Source organism: Rhineura floridana, chromosome 7 (assembly GCF_030035675.1).
Source record: "Rhineura floridana isolate rRhiFlo1 chromosome 7, rRhiFlo1.hap2, whole genome shotgun sequence".
NCBI classification, from domain to species: Eukaryota; Metazoa; Chordata; class Lepidosauria; order Squamata; family Rhineuridae; genus Rhineura; species Rhineura floridana.
Genome location: NC_084486.1, coordinates 109,370,700 through 109,397,789, shown reverse-complemented (window position 1 = coordinate 109,397,789; position 27,090 = coordinate 109,370,700). Strand labels below are relative to the sequence as shown.

The 27,090-nt window shown below is 42.3% G+C and overlaps 1 protein-coding gene across 2 annotated transcripts in view; it reads right to left on the bottom strand.

Moving 5' to 3' along the window:
* NYAP2 (neuronal tyrosine-phosphorylated phosphoinositide-3-kinase adaptor 2) overlaps positions 1–27,090 on the bottom strand; it is a 234,901-nt gene that overhangs the window by 21,748 nt on the left and 186,063 nt on the right. For both annotated transcript variants that reach the window (XM_061634458.1, XM_061634460.1), the window contains 2 exons: positions 26,717–26,758; positions 15,752–15,855 (listed from right to left, as the gene is read on the bottom strand). In XM_061634458.1, coding sequence (XP_061490442.1) covers positions 15,752–15,855; positions 26,717–26,758 — 146 coding nt within the window. The remainder of the gene's footprint in view (positions 1–15,751; positions 15,856–26,716; positions 26,759–27,090) is intronic.

Here is a 27,090-nt window from a genome sequence, read left to right as displayed (position 1 = left end):
CTACAACTAAGGTTCTGTTGCAGCTGTTAGAAAAAATTAAGTTAACCTGGAGAGGGAAGGTCTTGCACAAAAGGGGGCTGTGATTCTGCCAATCAAAATTACTATTTTTAAAAAAGAACAACTGACCACCACTTTTTTTGTGAAGATTTGTCTTCCTTCCAGCAAGAAAATATACAAGGCTGCAGCAATTTATTATGCAGTTAGATAAATCCAGCTGGACAAAATCCCCAAAGATAAATAATGTAATTAACGTTAATTGAATGGAAGTTATTACCGTTAAAAAGTAAATATGCCTTAAGTTAGCACAGACAGTTCCTAATAGCGGCTCTAATCCAGCAAAGCACTTATGTGCCCAATGTAAAGTCTGGTGTTACTGATCATCTGGATGTCCAGTAAGAACAGGATGGCGACTGGCCAGGCTTTCATCTGGAGCCTCTTTGTGGCAGGTATCCAGTTTGGGGAATAGGATGTTAAAATAGGGCTGTGAAGTGGTATTCAGAGCCAAATGTCACTGTGGAAATATATTATGAGCTGGAGGGCAACAGCTACTTTCCATGTATTATTTACCTAACCAGGGACTGTGAAAATGGACATGTTGAGAACTGTGACAAATTCCATCACTTTAAATACATTTTTACTCAGTGAATATGTTCAACAATCTTACTATAATCCACCCAAAATACTGAGAGAGAGGGAGAAGTATTCTAAAATGAAAGCAACAAAATTGACTTTGAAATGATGAGATTTTTGAGACCTAATATGTTTAGGATTCTTTTCATACACCTCCCACCTTCTGGGCTTTGGGGCTACTTCCCTGCTGCCATGTTTCAATTTTGATGGGGTTACAGTGCCCATACTATTTCAGACATATACAAATTTCTCAAGAGTTGTGGGTTCAAGGCCAATTTGGCCTAAACTGCACATCAATCTCTAATTCATCACTTGCAAGATGATGAAGATGATGATGAAGAAGAACAAGATGAGAGACTCCGATACTAACAGAGTGAAGTAAATCAAAAGAGGCTCAAGTACCACTAGACCACACACTTTTGTACATTAAGCCAAAGATAACAATGTGTGATTTACCAACATCAGCCCAATGAAACAGAAAGCCTCTGAGGATTAACTTTAATTCAGCAAAGATCAGGGTTAGAAATTTTTTATTTGTTTAAAAAAATGATTTTATCAAGAACGCTTAGGTCTAACAAGCAGAGCTTGGAAAAGTTACTTTTTTGAACTACAACTCCCATCAGCCCAATCCAGTGGCCATGCTGGCTGGGGCTGATGGGAGTTGTAGTTCAAAAAAGTAACTTTTCCAAGCTCTGCTAACAAGTCTGACTACTGTTAATACTATTTCATGTCTGTTCTTATTGGTTGTTAATATTATGTCATGATATAGCTTACAGGGTCTGCTTCTAATGATATGAAATACATATTAGTACCTGTAGCCCATGGCAACTAGTACTTAATTATGAGCCTTGCAAAAGAAAAAGAATGTAAACCTAAGAATATAACCACGGTGCTGGGACCTTACTTAATTGCTGGAAGAGTACTTAAGAGCAATGCCCCTTGCTGTTTAACCAAGCAACCAAACCTAGCTGAGCAAAGACCAAATTATTCAGGCATGGGGATGGTGTTTAGGTTTCCTTCTGTGATGCCTCAGGCTAGAAGGAGGAGAATATGACTAAGAGCAACACCCTGTGGAGAAGCCCTGAGCTCTATGAATTCCTCTTTTGTATATGAGTTTGCTATCTCCGTCCATGTGTGGGCAATGTTGTCATGGGAGAGCCAGTAATACACTGAGATTCTCTCAATGGGTGACCAGCACGAGGCACCCCATATGTCCTATTGCTATCCCAGTTCTCTAAAGATGTTTTTTTTCTTCAGCCGAATGTCTTACCACTGCTACTTATGTTCTGTTGCCTTTCCTTGTCACCTTTTAGGATTCCTGGCTTGTTTACTTCATGGCCATTGGGAAGCCACTGTCACAAACCCCAGTCGTTACTCTCCATTCCCTGAGATCTTTGCTCTGAAAAGTGAATCCAGCCTTCCACAGTCCTATTTTACAGTGTAGAAATGAACCAACAATCCCCATGCAGGTGGCTGCTAAAACATATGAAACACCCCAGCCAACCAAATGTAAGAAGTTACCTTCCCTGAAAGTAAAATAATAGAAAAGTAACCACTGTTTTAAAATTCTCATTTAAAATACATGAAGTTTTATTTTCATTGTTGAACAAGACAAAATGAAGGTTATACGTTATCAAAAGTGAGTGCTGGCATCCATACTTTCATCGTAACTTGCAGACACATAATGTAAATGAGAAAGTCAAACATTTCAGTGACAGACTATGAAGAGACACACGTACATATACAGATATATAAACAAACTATACATACATACATGGGTGAATAGAATAAATATACATATTTATGGGCATACAGTATACAGACAAGATACTATACAGGTGCAGTAAGTGCAATATACTGTATAAGGCTATACAAACATTTGAGGGGATCTGATGAAATTATGGTCACCATGACAACAAGGCTAGAGGGGTCTGTGATGTAACAAAAGAGATGGTAATAAAAACGGTACTTTGTTCACAGTGTCCCGTGTGGTGTCTCCCTCTCTACACACACAGTTTAAACAGAAAACACATGGCAAAATCCACCAAATTCACATATGAAAAAGGCAAAAAGAAGCTATGTTCATGAAGAAAATAGAAATGTGTGTGAGATGAAAGAAGTGGCATTCTATTTATAGCATATTATAAACGGGCTCTTTATTTTCTTTAACAAGGGGGGATGACTAAACTATACACAGTCCCATGCTTTCACAAACTTTTGCTTCATGCCACTTTTAATCATTGTCATCTTCTTTCTATTTATGAGTAAATATCCTATAAAATTGTTGCCCTGAGTCAAACATAAATGTACATTAAAGGATGAAAAGAAACTGATCAGATTCCCACACATGCACACTTTCAACAAAGGCACAAGGATTTCAACTGTAGGTCCAGAAGAGCCACAGGAAAGCAAATCAGTAATAAAGTGTGGGTCGTATTTATTTTCTCAACTTGATTAAAACAACTGTTTTCACATCAGATCTTGGAAAGCTAATTTCCTGACTTTTTATTTTTTTAAAAAAAGACTTCCATAAATTATAAAATAGGTGAGTCTTAAAGCAATACTCCTGAAGGATCCTGGACTCTTATGCAATAACATAGATACCACCTATAGATACACATAGGCTGACATGTAATGTTAATATCTGTTCTTAGCAAAAGTTCAATTTCATTAAACTATAAAGTAGTCCTTATAAGTTCACTGTAATGTTTGAATAGTATCATATCGTTTTGAAGGGCAGTTAAAAAGTGGATGAAACACTTACATATGATTTTTTGATTCTCTGAGTAGACAAAAATGAAATGTGTCCAACAAGCCCCAAGAGATTTAGTCTAACTGCATTAGACCAATGAACCAATAAGAATACATGGCTGCTTACCATCAATAACCCTATTTTGCTTAGTTGTACAACTGGCTCCATGGTGTTTCTGTGTTGTTGTGAGGTTTTTTTGGTGGAAATAATATATATTATTGCACACATTTATGTCTGCATAATTTTATAGTATACTAATAGAAAAACTAACACCCTGATCCTAAACACATCTATTTAAAGCAGTGTTTACTTTAATTTAATAGCAGGTACTTCCACGGAAGTGAGCTTAGAAGTATTTTTAGTGCAATCCTTAAAGCACTGACATGTACTGTATATTCAAAAGCAGCCTAAAACTACAACCCTCTATATGCTTACATTGGAATAAATGTCATTTAATTCAGTAGGACTTCCTTCTGAAGAATAGACATGTGTAGGATTGCATGATTAATGACCATGGATAACTAGAAATCTGTGGTTTAATGATCTGCAGAACCTGTGTCACTTTTTACACATGGAAGAGTTGCTAATTATAAAAAACAAAAACACCTGTCCATGATTCATTCTCATAGGATTTCAAAGATGCCAAGTTAAAAAGTGATGTAAAAGATAAGGAAAATCACAGATGCGAATCCATCAGTAGGCACTCAACAAGGTGGCTGAGACATACAGCTTGGTATTAGAGATTGGGTGTGACAGGACTTCATAACAATTCTTTTTTCACATGTTCAGTGAATGGAAGGGAGAGGGAATTGGTTTGGATCACTTCTGGTGCTCCTGTTCCTGGCCTCCATGTGACCATCTAAAGATCTGGAAACAGCCCAGGAGCAAATAAATTATATAGACTCTTTCTACATAATCAAGAATCCTGCAAAATGTGGAGGCCCTGATCACATACAACAACTACACACAAACAATCGTACACCCCTAGATTATAGTCAGTCCTTCAGATTAATGTGTGGAGGTTGGGACTAGGACAGGACCAGTCCCAATTCTCTCTCCCTCCCTGTCCTCCAAACACACACATTCAGTGAACGTCTGCAAATGGGTGAACTGTTGTGATCTTGTATATTCCTCAGAAAACTTCTGGAAATGGCCACTGTTGAAGGCAAGGTGCCATGCTTGAAGGACTTTGATATGAACCCACATTGTAATTTGTATATTGTTACATTAAAAATGACAACATAAAATGATTATTTTGAAGCAAGTTGATTTAAGTATTTATGTCTTGTAGAGCTGAAAGACTTGTACACCAAGAGATCATCAGAATCTGCTCATGTAATGTAATGTGTGACTCACCAGACATTTCTGTGCATCCTTACCCTTTTTGTTCTGCCTTTGTTCTGTTGCAGTCTACAGATCTGCCCTACTGTAGCCCAAACTCAGCCTATCAATAGCAAATTGGTTTTCTGGATTCTGGCTCTTATCCACTAGCCTCTGATTACTGATCCTTGATTTGGCTCTAGTTTACTATTTTGGGTGACCTCCATCTTTCAGTCATTCTTGAACACAGACCTAATCTAAGCTCTAATATGGCACCTTCAGGTCATTTGGATTCCAGCTTGATTCATTTCCAACTTTGGCTCAAAGGAGTCCCTGAAGGAGTTTCTTAACATTTCTCTATTGAGTGCAATATTCGGACCAATAGAATGAGACCTGCCTTTGCTTTCATGAAATTCTCATTCTCATTAAAGCACCCTTATACCACTTTAACAGACATGGCTTCTCCCAAAGAATTATGAAAACTGTGATTTTTTTTTACTGATGCTGACCTCTCAGAGCTACAATTCCCAGCACCCTTATAAAAAAACCAGTTTCCAGGATTCTCCATTACTGTTAAAGTAGCATAAGAGTGCTTTAAATGTATGGTGTGATTGTGACCAAATATGACACTAGGCATCTAAATAAACCTTACTCATGGAGAGGTCCATTTCCATCTGCTCAGCTTTCTATATTAACTGAATTGCTGGCAACTGCATGCACAGGTCAAGGGACCTGCATCTGTGGACTTTGCAACACTGATGTAGCAATGTTGCATGGGCAGACTCCAGTGACACAATTTATGAATGACATATGAAACCCGTCATAGATTAGTGTTTTGATGGGGATTGTATCAATGGTGGTTTTGTGCTAGTGAAAGTACTTCCACTCATGCAAGGTTGGTTACCAGATTTTTGCTGGTCCCCCACCCCACCCTCTGCACCTTCTGAAAACTGCTCCCGAGTGTTGGGGAGCTATTCTGAGCAGTATATGATGTGGTACAGTGGGCTGAAATAGGAAAAGGGGGATTGGTGAAAAATGGATGTCCTGCTTTGAAAGAGCGTAGCACTTTCCAGCGTGCCTTGCACAAGCCTAAGTACAAAACCACCACCCAACCACATTTAAAATGTGAGTCCCAGTGTATGGTCTGAGCACATATGAGGTCACCACCTTGCTGAAGGTAAACAGGTCTGGGTCTGGTTAGTGCCTGGATGGATGACCTCCTGGGAACCACATGTATAGTGTCTTGGATTAGAATATTGAGATTTCGTGCTGCCAGCCCAAACCTTGGTAAAGTAGATTTACCAGCAGGTCTCTGCTGTGGCTAGGAGTGCCTTCACTCAATTAAGATTAGTGCGCCAGCTGCGCCCGTTCCTTGACCTGTCAGACTTGACTACGGTAACACATGCCTTAGTTACATCCCGATTAGACTACTGTAACGCGCTCTACATAGGGCTGCCCTTGAAGACTGCTCGGAAACTTAAATTGGTACAAAGAGCGGCAGCCAGAATGTTAACTGGAGCTGGGTTCAAAGAACATACTACTCCTTTGCTATACCAGCTCCACTGGCTGCCAATCTGTTTCCGGGCACAATTCAAAGTGCTGGTTTTGACCTATAAAGCCTTATACGGCTTAGGTCCAGGCTATCTGTTAGACCGTGTCTCCCTCTATGAACCTGTCCGGATTTTAAGATCATCCGGTGAGGCCCTCCTTACTATTCCATGTTTCTCGCAAGTTCTACTTGCTGAGACACAGAATAGGGCCTTTTCGATGGCTGCCCCTAGATTGTGGAATTCTCTCCCTAGCGAGGTTCGGTTGGCTTCCTCGCTATCATCCTTTCGCGCCCAGGTGAAGACTGTTTTATTTAGGCGGGCTTTTAACTGAAAATGTTATAGTTTTAATCTATTTTGATTTAATCTATTTTTAATTGTTTTTAACATGTATATTGGTTGTTCTGATTGTTTATTGTTTTAATTGTGAGCCGCCCTGAGTTCCTCGGAAGAAGGGCGGGGTATAAGTATTTTAAATAATAATAATAATAGATTTGTATGAGATGCAGCAACTAATAACTCATGCATTATGAGACCAGCTGATGCATGAGAGGAAAATATGGGGATATTCAGAATGCAACAGTTTGCCTGAAACTGTCTTTCAGTCATATTGACTGTCTGACTTCCAATGCCATTAAAAATGCTACATCTAAGTCCTGGATCATTGGATGTTATATGAAAGAAAAACCAGTCGATTCTAGTCCAATATGTGAAGGAAAGGAGAGGATGGAGGATAGATGAAATCTGTGCTGGCATACCTAGCCTTATGAGAAATGTATTTTATTTTGAACAACTTGTGTGCCTAGATAAAACCCAATGCAACGTGGTGCCTACTGTAAGTGAATTAAATAATTTCCACAGTGATCCTTCATTTCAGGAAATTTAGAAATGGTACGCTCCATCTGACCACTGGATTGTTCCTTGGTATGGTGGACAAAACACTTGTCCTGCACAAAAACTAAATACTATAAAACAAAGTTGATCAACAGCCCCCTCTTGTGGGTGCCCAAAAATAGAAAGCTAAACTAAAATATCAGTTATAACCACCTACAGCAAACAGTACAAAAAGAAAAAAAGATACACAATATATTTGAAGTTTACATAAGTTAAAAAAGTTAGAATATTAAAACTTTTGCTGGGGTTTGGGGAACATTTTTCACATCTTTCAAAGAAAAATGAGGTAAATTTTAGTGGTAGATTTTGCTATGTTCCATGGATTCAGCATTTTGTAAGCTTTGAAAGAATTTTGCATAAAGCAAATCACAACTTTAAGACTGGAGAGTCACAAACTAAGTGTCTAAACTTCTCTGTGTCTTAGCATATTTTCTTCTCTATTGCAGGTATCATCACATCACATATTTATCCCATGTCTTTCAAATAGGACTGGTATCTCCACTTCTTTTCTTCTTCTATTCAGCTACTGTCCTCTGTCATCTTTTCCTTCCTGAAATCCACTGGTCCTGCTTTGGAGCTCTACTGCTACAGAACATCTCAACAATACCTGGCTATAATGATCACCCAACAGAGAACAATTTTCTCTTGGGTAGCAAAGGGAGGCTAAGGAGCTCTCAGAATTGTAGCAACTCATAGATTAAGGGGAGTAGCAAATGATGGGGGCAGAAGAGGAATGCAATGTGCTCAAAACTTTTAGACCCGGGGGAGGGAGGGATGCCCACTTAGGGGAACAATGCACTTGATGGAACTTTTATAGCAGTAGCTTTGATGTGACTCATCTTCTTCCATGGTCCCTCCATCACAGCAGAACTGTTACTTTTTATGATGCTTTAGTAAGAACATAAACACTTTTTCCTTTGCTGGAATTGCTTTGACTTGATCAAATATTAATGTTGTTCAGTGAAACACCTGACAATCTTCCTGAGCTGTTCTGATTGCACTCACCACTCACACATATATCAATGGCGGTCAGAAAATAGCAGGGAATAAAACAAAGCAAAACATGCAAAATATGCACTTAAAGAATTATGTGTATTCCAGCACCACCTAGTGGCTATTATGCTGCATGGTGCAGTGGAAGGGCAATGTCCAAACTATTTCATCTCTGAAGTGGGAGCTGAAAAGTATAGATAAACAAAGGACAAAACTTTGCAATAGACAAATGTCATATTTGAGTATATAAAATGGACTTTGATGTTGTCATGGGGAAAACACCTGTATTCTCTTTGCAGTGCTGTTTATAAAGCATTCAACAGCCATAAATCTGCAGGACAAACAGCATATTTCTCTAGAACAAAGGTAGACATAACGATCGGAGCCTACATACGATATGCTATTGCTGTTAGCTCCTGTTACCAGAATATACCAGGCTAAATTTTAGCATTTGAGAAGTAAAGAAGAAATTTCACAAGCTGACAATTCTGGCAGTCCACAGAAGAACAGCTTTTTTCGATCTCCTTAAAGTTCATGGCTGGTGCTTGTACCCATTCCTTCGAAGATACAAATGGAACAAGGCAGAGCTGGCCCAAAACATTTTGCGATCCGTATGCAAGGAGCATAAGGCAGACAAGTTATTTTGGCACTTGAGGAAAAAAAAATACACACCAGCAGCTCCCTGGTAAAAATATAATAATAATACTTTTTGAGCAGAGCAATCCGTGATATAGGAAGCCAGCATAATTTATGCTAGGGTAGACTGTGCCAGCATAATTTATCCTGTTCCAAACTCTGTTCAGGGGTGTGGCTACAGCTGGCTGAGCTAGCTTGAAGAAAAGCAAGCCTTTAAAATACAGTTTGACTTACACCACCCTTTTTGCCAGTGTAACTTCTGCTTGGTTGCTAGATCACATGACCAAGGTGAATGGAGTTTGGAATGGGGTAATCCTCCCACTGCCCTGTCCCACCTCTGGAATGAACCTTTTTGGGGACTTATGCTTCAGCTCAGCCAGCTGATCCCAGGTCAGCCAGGATGGAGGACTTACTCTGGTGTATCTCTGGCTGAGCCGGGTATGAGGGACTTCAGCCACTGTCGCCCAGCTGAGTCCAGCCAAAAGTCGGCTCAGCCTTGTGGATCTTGGGTTTGGATTTCACCCAAAATCAGCTGCCTAAGACAGCCACATCACTCTGCCTAAAGTTGGGGCTGGCCCTGAGACAATGTAGGTATACTATCTATGTACCACATTGCCTGTCAGAAGCTCTAAAAACTCCATGACAAGAATCAATTCAGAAAGTGTATATTCTGCTAGCAATGCATTTCCATAGCAGAAAAAAGCTGCATTTGTCAAATTAGTTGACATGCAACTGGGCAATTAACTTACCAGACTTGGCCTGAATGCCAGTGCCATGATGCAACTGTTCCACAATGCATAATTAATTTATGGAATTCACTGCCACAGGGAAGATAACATCTACCAATGGCTACTACCTCCTATAGCTAAAAGGAGATGAGATCAGGCGTGTTCAAGGTGGTATGACCATAGCACCCACCATTCCCAGGATGGATCTCCCATCCAAGTACTGAACAGGCTCTGCTTAACTTCTGAAATCAGATGTGTTCAGAGTGGTATGGCCTGCATGTTCCAAGGTAGTATGTCGCTAAATATCAGTTCAGGGCCTGCCCTGCCATTGGGCAGAGTACGGGTGCCACCTCTGGAAGCTGATTTGGGGTGTCATAAAAGGACTGCAAGTTGCTATTTCATTTATTATTCCTCTATTTTATTGCCAGAGAGGGGGAGATGTACCTGTGGGATCTTCTGCATCAAGTGCACTTGAATGGCCTTGGGTACTATGCACCTTCACTTGAGGGGGAGGTACAATTCACTCGATTGCCCCAGTCAGCAAAATGTGCAGCAAAATGTGTTTTTTACACAGATTGCGGGAGGGGGGCAGATCTGGCTCAGGATCCTAGTGTGGGAGTTAGGGTCTTTTAACCTTTAATCCCCATGCTGTGACCCAGTTTGGATCAGGGGCCCTGAGGCTGCACTTTGCACTGAAAAAAGTCCCATTCGCTGCAATGAAAGGTTTGTGTGTGTGTGTGTGTGTGTGTGTGTGTTTTGTACATAATTTTTAGGTGTGGGATGCTTGATACAGATTGAGACCACAGCAAGGGGTACAAAAGGTTAAAGTCAATTTGTGTCAAAGCAAAATAAAAAAAACACCTTGCACTTAAGAGGCAGAGTGGGGAACTAGGAAGCTGCCTTGTACTGAGTCAGAGCATTTGTCCGTCATCCAGTGTATTGTTTATACTGACCAGCAGTGGCTCTCCAGGGTTTCAGGCATCTTCTACCTGAAGATGCCACTGGGGATTGAAGCTGGGGAGATGCTCTACCCCTGAATTACAGAACTACATAGGGGACAGAATGGAAGGAGGCACAGCCTAAGTTGATTAGGGATTTATAAGACATCACATCCCCAGTGGATGGACTATGCTCAGAAGTAGGAGAAGCTGTAGAAATTCCTTCAATAATATCAGAGAACTACTAGCTGCAGTAGTGACCATACTTACTACTAATAATGCAGGATCAGAGGATAAGTCCAGGAGGGAAGAAAGAACAGAAGAAAGGATGCGGTATGTGAAATCAATCCTGAGCTATGCGTGTTATGCCTACAGGTGTACAGAATACTTCCTAAGCTTTCAGAATATGCTTGGAAATCTCATGTCGATTATGCACATCTGTTGTTTTCCAAACTCACAATAAGAATGGGAGAGGGTGGGGAATCCAGAAGTGAGTTTTGCATCTCTCTGGTTGCCACCAATCCCCTCTTTTTTTAACACAAGCAACAGTCAATTGCAAGGGGTGTTCTGGGCATCTCTAGACAGAACAGGTTTTGAAGATATGAAATGAATACGCCAGGAAAATTTCTCAGCCACCTGCTGCACATTTTGTACTTGCCTTAAGATGGAGCCAATGGTGTAATCCGGCAATTTAGAGTCATCTTTACTTTCTGGCACCTTTGGAATCTGTGGCATTTCTGGCTCTATAAATGTTGCCCTTTTGTAAAAAAAAAAAGAACAGCAACAGCAAAAAGGGGGAGGGTGGTTATAACGACTTTACATAGCTCAGTGGCAGAGCATCTGCCTTGCTTGCGGAAGGTTTCAGGTTCAGTCCCCGGCATCTCCAGGTAGGGCTGGGACAGACCGCTGTCTAAAATCATGGAGAGCTGTTGCTAGTCAGTGTAGATGATACTGAGTTAGATGGACTAATACTTGGACTCAATATAAGGCAGCTTCCTATGTTCCTAATATTATGAAAAGCTTCTCGCAATCTGTGTATACATAATATTTTAATCCAAGAACCAATGGCTAGTACTGGCAGCCTCATCTTTCTCTGCAGCTACCTACCTACCCACATACATTGATGTGTATCACTTAAAAGCATTAAGACCAATAATATTTGTTGTTTAAAAATACATCAGAAACAGGAAAGTTGCTAGGTGGGCAGTCGAACAACAAGGGGCTTAAAGGTGTGCTAAAGGAGGATGAGGAGATAGCAAAGAAGCTGAGTAAATTCATCCTTTGCATTTGCCTTCACTGCGGAAGATGTGGGACAGATACTTGCCTGTACTGACTTTCTGATGAACTTTGAGGCATTATTGACAAATTAAAAATTTAAAAATCGCCTAGATGGAATCCATAAGAGAGGTCTTAAACAGGTCTACACAAGCAACAAAACAGGTGATAAAATGCTTAGGTGGTATAATTAGTGCTGAGCTGAACGTTTGTCGGGATGAATTTTCAGCTCAAAATAAGGGGTGTAAAGGAATAGCTAATGAAAATGTATTAATGCAGCCAAAGATGTAAACTCTATGCAAAAGTGGTGTATTTGAGTTGCCATGCTGCACAATGAGATTTCTGTCCATGACAAATCATCTGCAACTAATGATTTCCACATGTAAGCCATGACTTGAAGCTACAGTGTTTAGTCAACACACAATGCATGTCTGAGCTGGTTTTTAGAAGTTAGGCCAGTGTATACCTTCTAGTTACATGAATTCATGCCCATGGGACCAGTGGTACCTGGTGGCTCCATGTCAGCAGGGCAGTGGAATCTGCTCCGGGTTTTAGTCCAAACTTTCAAGGAGCTGCTTCAGCACCTTGGACAGCTCCTTGAAAGTTCAGCCTAGAACCCAGAGCAGATTCCACTGCCCCACTGACATGGATCTACCAGCTGTCACTGCTCGGGACCCTGTATTCAGTTTCCCTCATACTTATATGGCATCCACCCACAGAACACTGTATTGCCACACCCATCCACCCTTGCACAGACGTTACATATAACACGAGGGTTCACAACCTGATAGCACTGTTTTGTAATTTTTTCAAGAGGCATGAACATTCAGGAGTACAAAAGACCAGTAGGATACTATGGAATGGCTAGATAGTTTGATATTTCATGCAGATCTGTTTTCACCATATTCCAGCCAGAACCTGGAGTTTCTTTACATTTCATTCAAACTTCTAGTATTCATAAATATATTTATTAACAAATGTGAAAAAAGAGAGGTGGGGAGGTGGGGAGAATCAAATATTGCCTTCATACTTTGGGTCTGAAAGAAGACGCTAATAACACTTAAGTGAAGCAAGTCCCTGTTCCTCCAGTTCCTCAATCCGAAACATGCTATATGTTTTGGATCACTGCGTAAGTAATATTTTAAGTCTTGCACTTACATAAAACATTACTTGATATGATCTCAACATTAATCTAATAAAGCTAAATATCCATATATTCTTATCTTCAAGTTATATACGTACAATAATTCTTCTACTGACTTTTTCTCTGCAACCTCTGCAGTTGTGACAGCTTTAGTATATTGTAAGTAGTTATATCTAAATTGGGTCATTTTTAAACAGGATCAATCTATCTACCTTGCCCATGTTACATTCTGGTATCTAATGTGACTGTGGGTGGGTTTACCCATATAACAAAACAGGTGATAGAATGCTAAGGTGGTATAATTAATGCTGAGCTGAAAATTCGATGGGATGTTTTGTTTCATGATGTTTTTAAAGATGTTTTGTTCTGATATATTTTGAAGTCTGTTTTTATGAAGTTTTAGAGTGTTAGTGTTTTTGTTTGCTGCCCTGGGCTCCCATTGGGAGGAAGGGTGGGATATAAATTTAATAAATAAATAATAAATGACTTTCAGCCCAAGATAAAGGATATAAGGGGACAAAACACTTTCCCTTTTCTTTTCTTTTCTTTTCTGTTTTGTTTTATTAAACACCTCCACTGCCACTTTCACAGCTGTGGCAAGGAGCACTTTTCTTGGTGGTGCCAGCTACAGGTTGTCTGCCAGTTAGGTCCCCCATTTCACAGACATTCCCAAATCACCTGAATGCTCTCATTTCCCTTCTCACAGAGGCCATTTAGTGGTCATTTTAGCTTGCACTATCTATAAAGAACTCAACCACTTCAGAGTACAGGTGAGGAGTACCACTTATGAATCCTCCCTTTGTTCACTACAAACAAAACTTCCTTGCAAAGAGAAAACTAGCACATCAGGATGAAACGTCCTTTGTCCAGTCCTTTGTCTGCTATGCTAGCTTTCTGTTTTTAACACAACAGATCATCCAAAGGTGTGATTCCCTTACCTATAATCTGAAGCAGTGCAGATCGTTTGAGCACCTTGGCATTCCAGCACCTCATACTGTTGGCATGCGTAGGCTAAGGGTCCAGGATGGGGCATTGCAGATCTGTGCTAGTTCAAAATTGGAGGCACTGTTCAGAGAGATAGAATCCTGCCCGCAAACCTAGACAAAGAGGTCCCCAAGTGTATCTTTTACTTACTCTCTAACTGATTTCATTTATTTGACAATAAGTAAGGTTCTATTTGGAGACAATATTGTCGTGGGGGTAAAACCTGCACCAACACAACAGAGAGAATCAAAAACAGCCGTGGAAAACTCCAGGCACTTAAGAGACAGCTGCACAAATAGATGCAGTTCCCAACATATTTTGAGAAAGAAAAAAAGAACGTATCTTGATAAAAACTGCTTGAGACAACTTTCTCTGTAGTGTGTATGGCCTGTCTCTTTAAGAGGCATGCTGGGTCCGTAATAGAAACACCCCTCTCTTCCCTGGGTATAGTTCCCTCCATAGCTTAATGGGAACTAGTTGGAACTTTAGTCTTACCTACGCGGCAAGCTCTGGTGGCAATGCTGATTTGTTAATCTGTTATTCGCAAAGAAATACAGCTATTGAAGTTTTCCTGACTCCTGCTGCTTCCTGGGATTAGGGCAGGCCCATTGCAAGGTTTCCTCACACAGCAAGTACCCTTCCTAAACCCACAGGATATTACATTCTCCTCGGCTCACCTAAAGTCTGCTTTGGAACCATAGCTTTTTGAGCAGCTGTCTTTTTTGTTGTTCTTGGGAGCAAAACCTGCCCCGTGCCACTAGGTGACCTACCCCCATGATAGTGCTGGTAAGAGGTCTTGGAGGATCCTTGGGCAGGTTAACTCTCCTCCTTGCTTCTGTTCTCACTGCCCATTCACTTGCCATCTCCCTCCGGGCCCAACACATACAGCCACCCAGCGGAAGAGTGCAAGGCAGGCAAAGGAAGCTACTCTATCCCATTCCAGTGTATAGGCAGTGACAGCAAGGAGAAGGAGCAGTAGGACCAGGAGGCTCCATGGGTTAACAGTGCCCCCTCCAGCAGTAGTGTGAGCCTCAGCATGTGCCTGATAATGCCTGTCCCTGTCACATGGACAGAAAACCCATTAGTGAGGTGGCATGGATATCTTATGTGCAGAGATGCCCATTGCACCCTTTGTCGCTCACAACATATGGGAGTTCCTTCCAAATATACCCTGCTCATTGTAAAGATTTTGGCTAGTGTATAAAAACATAGGAGATTATTTAATAGTCCCACTACAATTATACAGGAACTAAGGATGAAGAAAAATAACCTGCCATATGTAGGAAACAGGTTTTTTTGCTGTATGGCTAGAATGTCTATGTATATCAATATCTATATGACTATTAATCATGCACCAAGCTCAAAACAGATGCATGTGTAGCTACAATACAAGAGGTCAACATTCAAATGGTATATACAAAGTCAGTGAGAAATCAATTTTTTATAAAAAAAAAAGTGTAGATGAAATATTTAAAAGAAATCTATGTTATAAACAGCATTGATTAAAATGATCAATTGTTGATAAATGTTTATAAAGTCAGTAAGAAAAAATACATCACACAGGACCTTTTTTTTAAAAAAAGCAAAGTATTAAGCTAATACATAGAGTACAAAAGGTCACCACATTTATATTACAGAATGAAGAGGAGACAATTGGGAATTTAAAATGAATTAATAGCAAAGAAAGTCTTTGATGTGGTGCAGAGGGTAAAATTTCTTTGCTTATAAAAAGAGAAGGAGAGGGAGCGGGGGAGAGAGAGAGACGCACACACATACACAGGCATACAAACAGAAACCAAACCAAACACACAGAACAGTTTACAGTAACAGATGATAAGACACACAGAGAGGTGAGAAAATTTGGCATGTTGCATCACAGGAAGTCATTCACGATTGGCTAACGATGGTACCTGGCTTGGTTGCAGATCGCTGGCTTGCCTGAGAGGAGTAACGGAGGGAGGAGGCACACCTGATGTGGATGCAGATCGCCCTAACCTGCAGCTTGCTTTTGACTCTGGAAAAGAAAAGAAGGATATCAGAGGGCAGGGTCGTGGAGTCTCTGATCTAAATTCAGACAGCCACAGAAGTGTAGTTGTAAAGGTAATCTGTTTTGTACATTAGCATTTCTTTTTTGCTCCCCATATTCTGAGTGTTGACTAGACTTTTCCCAACAGTTCCCCAACTTGTTTTGAGATCTGCCTTCAAGAACCCTTTGATTCTCCACTGCAAGGACTTGCGGAACAGAGCCTGTCATCAACATGACACAGCCCAAACATGGGCACTGCTGCTCGACCATGTTTAGTAGGGAGTGGATTTGACCTTCCCTATGTGACTCTGGAATGGAGATCACATGCAGGGGGAGCATACTGCCATCAAGACTCTCGGAACATTGCTGGGAGGAGTTTACATTGGCAATACAATAAAAGGTCCATCCCTTGTCAGTCTTCTTCAGTGCGGCATCCCACCTGCCCGCCCTAGGGTTATTATGGGCTTCGTCTAGCTGCTCGTTGGAGGGCCAAGTTGGATTTTTTTTGTAGGGATTCCTTAATTGATCTTGTGGCCCCCCCCCATGTACAAAAATGCATTATAGCAGGAGATATTGTTTGCAAAAATCCGTACATTAGTCAAAACTGCATACAAAAATGTGCCTATTAGCAGAATTGCACATGAATTTTCATGAGAATTTTTTTAAAAAAATGGCAAATCGCTGCAGAAATGTGGGGAACTGAATTTAAGACTGGATAAATTAGAAACTAAGAGAACCAACATTGACACTAACAGATTCTTCCATCCCTAGGGACATTACCTCGTGATGTCTTCCCCTGGGCTTTAATTGAAGAGTGGGCACCCAGGATGCAGACCACTGGGGAGATGATTTGTAGAATGAAAGAAAGGACACTCACAAACATCTCTCAGCCACCTGAAAAGCATGCCAAAACCCTGTACCCCCTCACAAGAATTTCATCAACATTTTATTTCCCGTTTGATCATTTTTGAATGCAGTTTCCTTTCTCATTAACTGATGGAGAATTGCTGAAGAAAAAACGTGGGGCAAATGTTTGGCACACCACCACTTCTTGTAGATGATGTGGCCTTCTTTGGTTCTGTTGATGTGAAAAACTACAAGGCTCTGTTTGCCACAACTTTTGAATTGTTTTTCTTCGTTTCAAGAAAAGAGGAAAATGTCAGCATTTTCAATTGGGCATATACATCATCATGAAAGATTATCACATCTTTTGTAGAAAACCCCTTTCATCTGGCATCAAAGGAATAGAATACATCATACTCAGAGACAATGTTTGTTCCTCTTTATCTCCCTTGCCATATATTTCCAGTGTGATGTGCCATTTGCAGCTTTCAGGATACAATTCTATACACACTTGCCTGGGAGTAAACCCCACTGAGTAAGTAAAAATGTATAGGATAAGGATTGCATTGTCAGTTTTCTAGTGCACTAAGTTTCCTGTTAATGATCCAGCTCCCTACCATTTCTGTTCTTCTAAGACTCAAAACAAAAAGTGATTTTTTAAAAAAACTCTTTTCCACAAGTAAGAAAATTAAAACTAAAATTAAATAATTACAATTATTTACTGGCAGTTTAGATGTAGAAAACCCTGTTTCTATCCCATCTGAATAATGCCTCTATATGCTTATTCATGATCTAAACACTATATTTATTTATTTATTATTATTTATTATTTAATTTGTATCCCACCCTTCCTCCCAGCAGGAGCCCAGGGCAGCAAACAAAGCGATAAAAACACTTTAAAACATCATAAAAACAGATCTTAAAATACATTAAAACAAAACAGCATTAAAAACATTCTACATATATGTATAATTACTTTATGTAATAATGGATCTACATGTGCGTGGGTAGGCAGGCTAACTGTGTAGTGGAGCAGTGCAAGCTGCTTGAACCTAGAGGCCAATGCACTGTCAGGTTCTTTCTCAAATTTCCTCTTAGACTCTGGGGCATAACCTAATAATGTGAAGCCTCCGCTATCTGCTAATGGCCACACACACACACACACACACACACACACACACACACACACACACACACAGAGAGAGAGAGAGAGAGAGAGAGAGAGAGAGAGAGAGCTTCTGTTATAGCTTGGGTTACAGTAGGGATGGGCAATCATTCTCAGTTCGAGGGCCATATTCCTTTCTAAACAACCTTCTGGGGGCCACAAGTCACCAGTGGATGGGGCCAGAGCAACAAATGTGAATTTTACCTCTGTACCATAGGCTAGTTTCTACACACAGGTCACATCCACACCATGAATAGTATTCAGCTACTCAGAGTAGACCCATTGAAATTATGACCCTACTTTAGCTGTGTTTATTAACTTTAATGGGTTTACTCTGCGTAGGATTAGCACTGAATATCATCCCATACATCTAAAGCGCTGTTATACCTTCAGCACCTTGAACAGCTCCTTGAATGTTCAGACTTAAACCCTGAGCAGCTTCCACCACCCCACTGACATGGAGCCATCAGCTGCCAACGGCAAGAGGATTTCTTCTTCGTAAGAGCTATTCTTGCAGAAACATACAATCTACTTTGTCCTTTACATATAAAAATATTCATTTGTGTAGCTGAGCTGAGAACTGCATTATCTTGAATAAAACAATTCTTGACAAACTATGTAGTATTCCAAGGCTAAAGAAAAGTTTTTAAAAATTAACATGGAAGTGGGATGGAACAGACTTATGAATGAACACGTGCAAAACTCACACATGGGACACAGACTGATTCATCTATCCTTACAAGCAGAGTCACTTTGCCCAGGACCCACTCATACCTGGAGTCAGCCTGGATCTGTACTACCCTTATCCCAGAGTAAGAGTAAGTACTTCAATCACTGAGATCTTCTGATGGAGCACTTTTGGTGGTTCCTTCATGCCCCTGAGGTTCAGCTTGCCTTCACCAGGGTCTGAGCCTTTAGTGCAGTAGGCCCTGCCCTGTGCAACTCCCTACCAGTAGAGATTTGGGAGGGACCACCTCACTCTTCTTTCAGATGTCTTTTGAAAATGATATTGTTTAGACAGGTCTTTGCAGTTTGAATTTTCTCTTTTTAACCAATCTGTATTTATGTCTGATGTTTTTAATGATGTTTTAATGGTTGTTTTTACTGATTTTATTTTTATATGTTGTATCCTACCTTGCTACAGTCTTATGAAAGTGTGGATTATAAATACATAAATAAATGTAAAGATTTTTTTGGGTTCAAAGTACCTCTGTGTACTTATCCTACTTGGTACTTATTCTGTGTCCTCTTTTTCCCTCTATGCTCTGAAGAACATGCTAACTTCGAGATGCATTAGGACCATGACAGGCGTCTCTAACCACTATGCAATTTCCAGAGCTTGGAAAAGTTACTTTTTTGAACTACAACTCCCATCAACCCCAGCCAGCATGGCCACTGGATTGGGCTGATGGGAGTTGTAGTTCAAAAAAGTAACTTTTCCAAGCTCTGGCAATTTCCTTAGAAATCTTGGACACTGAGAGTGACAGAGACCCTATCTTTCTCCCCTCATGTTCCTACTTGAAGATAAGAGTGGACCATCTAGCCTCTTTCCAGTTACTGGTTAGGGGTGCCATCTAGCAGCTGAAAAGGCAACTCTGTAAAGCCCTTGCCTTCCTCCCTTCACTGCCTCAGGGCACCCCAGGAGGTTAAGGCCATCCCTTGCTCACTGCTCAGGATTATATGGGGCATATCGGATGGCAGTAGACAACAGTGCTATAAGCAATCCTACAAGCAGCACTGGGTGGCTTGAGTCTAGCCACCATTTAAATGTCCCACAATGCTTCAGTAATGTTGTGTCAGGACTGGAGCAGTATGGGAAATTAATATAGCAGCAAGACCCAGTCTTCCAGCACTGTTTAGATTGCTGTGCCAGATTCACTTTTTGTAAAAAGAGGGGCAGGGCAGACAGCAGCAGCAGGCCCTACTGGGGCACTGGCAGGTGCCGCCCAAGGATGCCAGGTACTGATGTCGGCCCTGCACAAAAAGAAACGGGAGGAAAATGAAAAAGGATCCAGACCAAGTCCCTGTACATTATACCCAGAAGTCTAGAGGTGGTCCAGTGTAGCAGCAATCCAATCTGCAACAGCTGACATGATGAAATGCTTGGGTTTAATTGTATATGCATCATACATCTCTGGATAGCCTCTTGAAGGGCAACAGACAAGGGTTAATCCACTTACCAACCAGGTTAGGGAGTTAGTAAAGAGGACTTTTCCCTGCTAAAAACAAAAACAGCAACAACAATGACAAACTTTGCTATTCTCCTTGTGTTAGATCTGTGGAGGTGAATAAAGCCATAATGTTTCAAGCATTCTTCTTGTCAACATTTGTACCGTAATATCTGAGATTAATAATGTATTAGGATATTTCCTGTCTAATCCTAAGAACCTTTACTAAGTACACAACTGTTTCATTTGCAAATCATTTCTGCCTGACTTCTAAATGATCTGGCAAAGCGTCAACATGGCAATGTTAAGAAATTAAAAACAAAAAAACGCAAGGAAACAATACAAGTGTGGAACGCCTCTCTGAATGCAGCGCAGTGCAACGTTCCAGCACTAGGTGGCAGTGCAAAATGCTTTATCCTAAGCAGGCAGCATTACCCTTCTGGAAAATGCTCTGTAAAACATCCACTGTTAAGTTCGATGAAGCCTCCCATTTTGCAGACCCCGTGTGGCTCTTCATTGAAACAGAAGTGGCATGTTTGCGAGGCAGTGTAAAAATCACTGCCAGCTATTCCTCTAAAAAGCCCTCTGATGGGAGATGCCTGAAATCACAGGGGAAGAAACATCCCTGAGAAATTATCCAGGAGATGAGGGGAGGACGCATAGCGATGAAATACAATGATGAACACAGTGTCCAAGGTCACCTTAATACTTGCAAGCTCCGAGGGGAAGCAGCCTACTTTCAAAGACACAGCATCCCAGCCTGTGGGTTATAATGGCAAAGACTGGGAGCAATTGAACCTAATTGAATAGCATGACACAGTATTGAAAGTGGAGTCGACAACAGAGGGATCAGGTGACCCAGTTCTGATGCTGCAGGAATGTACAGCTGTGCCTTGGCATGAAGAAGAACTCAGAGAGGAGGATGGCTGTCTGCCCTTTTGTTTTCATGCTGAAGAGAACAAGAAGATGAGTGTGAACGCTCCACGTCTCACTGTGCAACACCAGAACCAGCTGGGCCCTGCTGAGCTGTTAGGTGCTCAGCTGCAGCTGTCCACGCAGCAGGCAAGGGGAATTGCACAGAAGCAGCCATGTTGGCATGCAAAGTCCACTCTGTTGCTTCACTTTCATTCCTGGAGGGCTGCTTTTCTAGGAATGACTTCCTGCACTTCAGCTAAAGCAGGGATGAGAAACCTCAGCCCTCTTGAACCAGCCCCTCTGCCCAGGGCACACCCCTCACCAACCTTGCCCCACATCCTCCTCAGGTGCTTTTGAAAAATGGAAATAGACTCCCTTCAAGTCGATCCCGACTTATGGCTACCCTATGAATAGGGTTTTCATGGTAAGCGGTATTCAGAGGGGGTTTCCCGTTGCCCCCCTCTGAGGCTAGTCCTCCCCAGCTGGCTAGGGCCTGCTCAGCTTGCCACAGCTCCACAAGCCAGTCCCTTCCTTGTCCGCAACTGCCAGCTGGAGGGGAAATGGGCTGTTTGGGACTATGCAGATTGCCCACTGCTGCACAGGTGGCAGGGCACGTAACCCCTGAGCCACTCACTGTGAGGGTGATCTTTAGCTGGCCCTTGACACCCAGGAGACACAAGTAGGGATTTGAACTCACAGACTCTGGACTCCCCGCCAGGCTCTCCTCCCCACTGTTCTAGACCAGCTGTACCATGTGCTTTTACCTGGCTAGAATGTGCCTCTGAGGAGTGATAATGCCTCTTGCTTGCCTAGATGGAGGACAGAGAGTGTACGCATATACAGAACTCTCTGACTTTTGTGTGGTTGATATGTAGCCTACTGTACCAAAGTAAAGGTCTCATTGCGCTGCCCACTCCTGTGGCCACTCCTGTGGCAGCTGGAAAGTTGTCCACAAGGGAATGTGACCTTCAGGCTGAAAAGTGTTTCCATCCCTGAGCCAAAGCTCCAGCCTAGGAGTGATGGACCCCTCATATATGTTGCAGATGGGTATTTGCTCTTGTAAGCTTGCTGCTCCTAGGTTTACTCAGGAGTCTGGCAGAGAGGGGAAAGGACTGCTTGATACAAGCCAAGTCATGCACAGAAGAGGCAGCTGCCCCCACCACAATTAAACAGATCATAACCACATCGTGCATGTAAAGCACTGCTTTAACAGTCATGGAGAATCCTGGGAACTGTCGTTTCTTATGGGTGCTTGACCTCACAGAGCTACAATTCCCAGCACACTTAAGAAATGACATTTCCTAGGATTCTCCATGACTGTTAAAGTGGTATAACAGTGCTTTAACATGTATGGTGTGGACATAAGCAAAAGGGGAGGCAGCTGGCAACACCTCTCACAGAGACAGAAAATGGGGATGGAGTTAGAAAGGGGGCAACCTGGTCTGTCTCTAATAATCTGGTGTGTCATTTTTTTTTTGCTCTCCCTCTTCAGAGAAGGAATGGGCCAGCAGCTGGAACCCAAACAAAGAGAAGGAGACCGGCGGACTTTACCTGAGAGAAGCAGCCCAGGGAATGAAGCACCACCCCCATCTCATAGTGAATGCTGAACCTGGTGGCCGCCTGCTCTGGGAACCCAAGCCCCATGTGCCACTCCTCCTTCACCATTCCTGGAGGCACTGCTGTGTAATTCCTCATTTTACAGATTAGAGCTGTCATTTACTGGCTCCAATGAAGGACTTGCAGCAGGTTTTTCCTTTGCTTTAGGGCATGGGTAGCTAATGTGGTGCCCTCCAAATCTTGCTGGGCTCCAGTTCCTATCATCTGAGACCATTGGCCATGATGGCTGGGGCTGATGGGAATTTATTTATTTATTATTTGATTTATATCCCACCCTTTCTCCCAGCAGGAGCCCAGGGCAGCAAACAGAAGCACTAAAAACACTTTAAAACATCATAAAAACAGATCTTAAAATACATTAAAACAAAACAGCATTAAAAACATTTAAAAAAAACAACTTTAAAAAAGGGTTAAAACATTATTTAAAAACATATTAAACAATTCTGACACAGATGCAGACTGGGATACGTCTCAACTTAAAAGGATTGTTGAAAGAGGAAAGTCTTCAAAAGGCGCCGAAAAGATAGCAGAGATGGTGCCTGCCTAATATTCAAATCTTTAGTAATCGTGTTTAAAGTAATCATTTTTTTAAAAAGGATTAAAAACATTATTAGAAAAACATATTAACAAGCAATTCTAACACAGACTCAGACTGGGATAGGTCTCAACTAAAAAGGCTTGTTGAAAGAGGAAAGTCTTCAAAAGGTGCTGAAAAGAAAGCAGAGATGGTGCCTGCTTAATATTCAGGGGGAGGGAATTCCACAGGGTAGGTGCCGCCACACTAAAGGCCCATTTCCTATATTGTACAGAACGAACCTCCTGATAAGACGGTATCTGCAGGAGGCCTTCACCTGCAGAGTGCAGTGATCAACTGGGTATATAAGGGGTAAGATGGTCTTTCAGGTATCCTGGTCTCAAGCTGTATAGGACTTTGTAGACCAAAACTAGAACCTTGAACTTGGCCTGATAGCAAATGGGCAGCCAGTGCAATTCTTTCAGCGGGAGGGTGACATGTTGATGATACCCTGCCCCAGTGAGTAGTCTTGCCGCCGCATTTTGCACTAGCTGCAGCTTCCGGACCAACCTCAAGGGCAGCCCCACATAGAGTGCATTACAGTAATCCAGTCTGGAGGTTACCAGTGCATGGACAACAGTGGTCAGGCTATCCCAGTCCAGAAACGGCCACAGCTGTCTTATCAGCCAAAGCTGGTGAAAGGCACTCCTAGCCACGGAGGTCACCTGGGCCTCTAGCGACAAAGATGGATCCAGGAGCACCCCCAGACTCTGAACCTGCTCTTTCAGAGGGAGTACGACCCCATCCAAAGCAGGCAACTGACCAATTATCCGAACTTGGAAGCCACCAATCCACAGTGCCTCTGTCTTGCTAGGATTCAGACTCAATTTATTGGCCCTTATCCAGCCCACCACCAAGTCCAGGCACCAGTCCAGGGCTTGCACGGCCTCTCCTCATTCTGATGTTACAGAGAAATAGAGCTGGGTATCATCAGCATACTGCTGACACCTCGCCCCACAGCTCCTGATGACTGCTCCCAAGGGCATGTTAAACAGCATGGGGGACAAGATGGTACCCTGCGGCACCCCACAGCACAACTGCCAGGGGGCCAAAAGACAATCACCCAATGCTATTCTCTGAGAGCGACCCTGTAGATAGGATCGGAACCACTGTAAAACAGTGCCTTCAATACGCATCTCACCAAGTCGGCCCAGAAGGATACCATGGTCAATGGTATCAAAAGCCACTGAGAGATCAAGTAAGAATAACAGGGTTGCACTCCCTCTGTCCTTCTCCCGATAAAGGTAATCCATCAGGGCAACCAAGGCCGATTCAGTACTATAACCAGGCCTGAACCCAGACTGGGATGGGTCAAGCTAATCTGTTTCATCCAAGAGTACTTGCAATTGCTGCGCCACAACCCTCTCAATCATCTTCCCTTAAAACGGGGTATTTGCAACTGGGCGGTATTTGTCACAAATGAATGGTTCCAAGGCGGGCTTTTTCGGGAGTCGTCAGATCATCGTCTCTTTAAAGGGGCCTGGAACCACTCCCTCTTGCAATGATGCATTGACCACACCCTGGATCCACTCGGTCAGACTCCCTTGGCAAGCTTTACTAAGTCAAGAAGGGCAAGGTTTGAGAGGACATGTTGCTGGCCACATCATCACAAGCACCTTGTCCACGTCATCAGGCTGCATCAACTGAAACCATTCCCAAGATGTTGCACTAGACACCTCATTGGGGACTACAGTAGATGTGGAGGGGGCATCAAGACTGCTGCGGAGGCAAGCACCTTTACCCTCAAAGTGCCTTGCAAACAATTCACAGTTGCCCTCCGAAGGGTCTAAAACTCCGTTTCCTGGAGTTGATGTCAACACACCCTTGACAATACGGAAAAGCTCCACTGGATGGCTACTTGAGGATGTGGTGGAGGCAGAGAAGTGGGCCTTCTTTGCCTCCCTCACCACCACACAGTAGGCACGGTTATGATGTTTTACTCGTGCCCGATCAGCCTCATAGCACATCTGTTGCCACTTGCGCTCTAGCCATTCTCCAGCCTGTTTCATTGCCCTTAGCTCACTGGTGTACTAAGGTGCAAGGCGGGCTCCACAATACTGGAGAGGGCCGTTGTGCTGCAACAACATATGGAGTGCACAATGTTGGCTACTTGCTTTAATGCAAGGCCCTTTCAGATTCAGGGTGTACAGAACAAGCTAACAGTCATCAATAACTTCCTGCACCTTTGGTTCTTTTATTGCAGAAAGCATGACACACAAGACTTGGTAGAGGGGTTGCAAAAATCATTCACCATATTTTCCTTTCTCTGGATAAAATATTTTCCTTTCTCCGGATAATGGCACATCACTGTTTCTGTATTTAAAACAGACAGAACTGCAAATAATTTTAAATTCTAAGCTCTGTATTTTACAATTCCAGCACATTCCAGCTCAGAGTTCAGATTAGAATTTAAAATTAGTTCCATATTGAAAGCACTCTGCTGAAGCATGCCTCACTCTTGGTTGGATTTAAGGTGTCCACTTACACATTGCCAACAAAGAGGAAATACATCAACAAAATAGAGGACAAAAGAGGACACAGATATGATGATGATGGTGATAATAATATACTAATTAAAATTAATATACTAATTTAAAAAGAATTCTTATAACTTTAGAAAAACATTTCCCCATAGTGGGAAAGACTGTGATCAGGTGACCTGTCTGTCTGCTCAGTCTGCTATCTAGGTACTTACTACTAGCCATGATGGCTATGCTCTGCCTCCATAGTCAGAGGCAGTGTGCTTCCAAATACCAGTTGCAGGAAGCTACAGGAAGGGAGAGTGCTCTTGCACTCAGGTCCTGTTTGTGGGCTTTGCATGGACATCGGGTTGGCCACTGTGAGAACAGGATGCTGGACTAGATGGGCCACTGGCCTGATCCAGCAGGCTCTTTTTATGTTCTTATGTTCTTACGAACTGCAGAAGCAGCTCACCAAGTGGAGTGGAGCTGCTATGTTAGCTTCTCAGCAACTTACAATGAGGGAGAGAGGCAAGGCGGTGGGGAGGCTGGCATGATCCAGATGCACCAGTACGAGCACAAGATTGGCTCTGCTAGTGCATTTGCACCATGCCAACCTCCCTGCTGCCTGAATCCTCCCAGTAAACAACAGTGCTCCACCTGCCAAGAAGCTAGTGTAGTGGCTCTTCCCCCTTCGCCGTTAAGCTATTTCTGACAAACTGCTGATGGACAACGTGAAGGCCGCTGCTCTCTCTTCTCATGGTTCTTTATTTTTAAACCAGATTTGGACTCTCTAAAGCGGGACACATGGCCATCCTAGTGGGAATGTGACTTACTGGGTTTAACACTTCAGCACATTTGCTGTCATAAAGTGAAGAATGAGGACGTCCTCTGCTTTGCATTCTGTTCTTGTAACTGTCTTATATAAGGAGGGCCTATAAGGGTGGCAGTGGTGGGGAAAAGCTTATACACACTCCGCAACAGAACTGATACACAATGTAAGAAATATGCTTACCTGTTGTTGGACCAGTTTCCATTGGTGAGTGTGTGTAAGCTTTCAGTCTTCTAGTTTAGGTAGAAGTCACTTTAGCAAGATTCATCACCTTACCTATTTTGTCTCTGGTGTTCTGGGACCAGCACAGGAGTAGCACTATATAACAAACAAAAGAAGTTGTTCAACACAGCAGGCAGAGCCTTACCTATTTTGCTTCTTTCTTTCTATGGAGCCAAACTGCTGTTGCGTTCTCATGTAAGAGAACTCTGAGAAAGCTGTCTGATCTTGGATCAATAAATCTAATAGCATACCACCTTGGATTCTCCCATAGGGCAATGTGAGACATTCAAGGCAGAAGCTTAAAATTCAAAGTCCTCCCCCACTCCAAAAGTCTGGCTCCATTTTGCATGGGAGAAAACAACATCCCATGATCTCCAGCAGGAAATAATGCTTCTTGCATCATATCCACTTAAGGAGAGGCCTTGCAG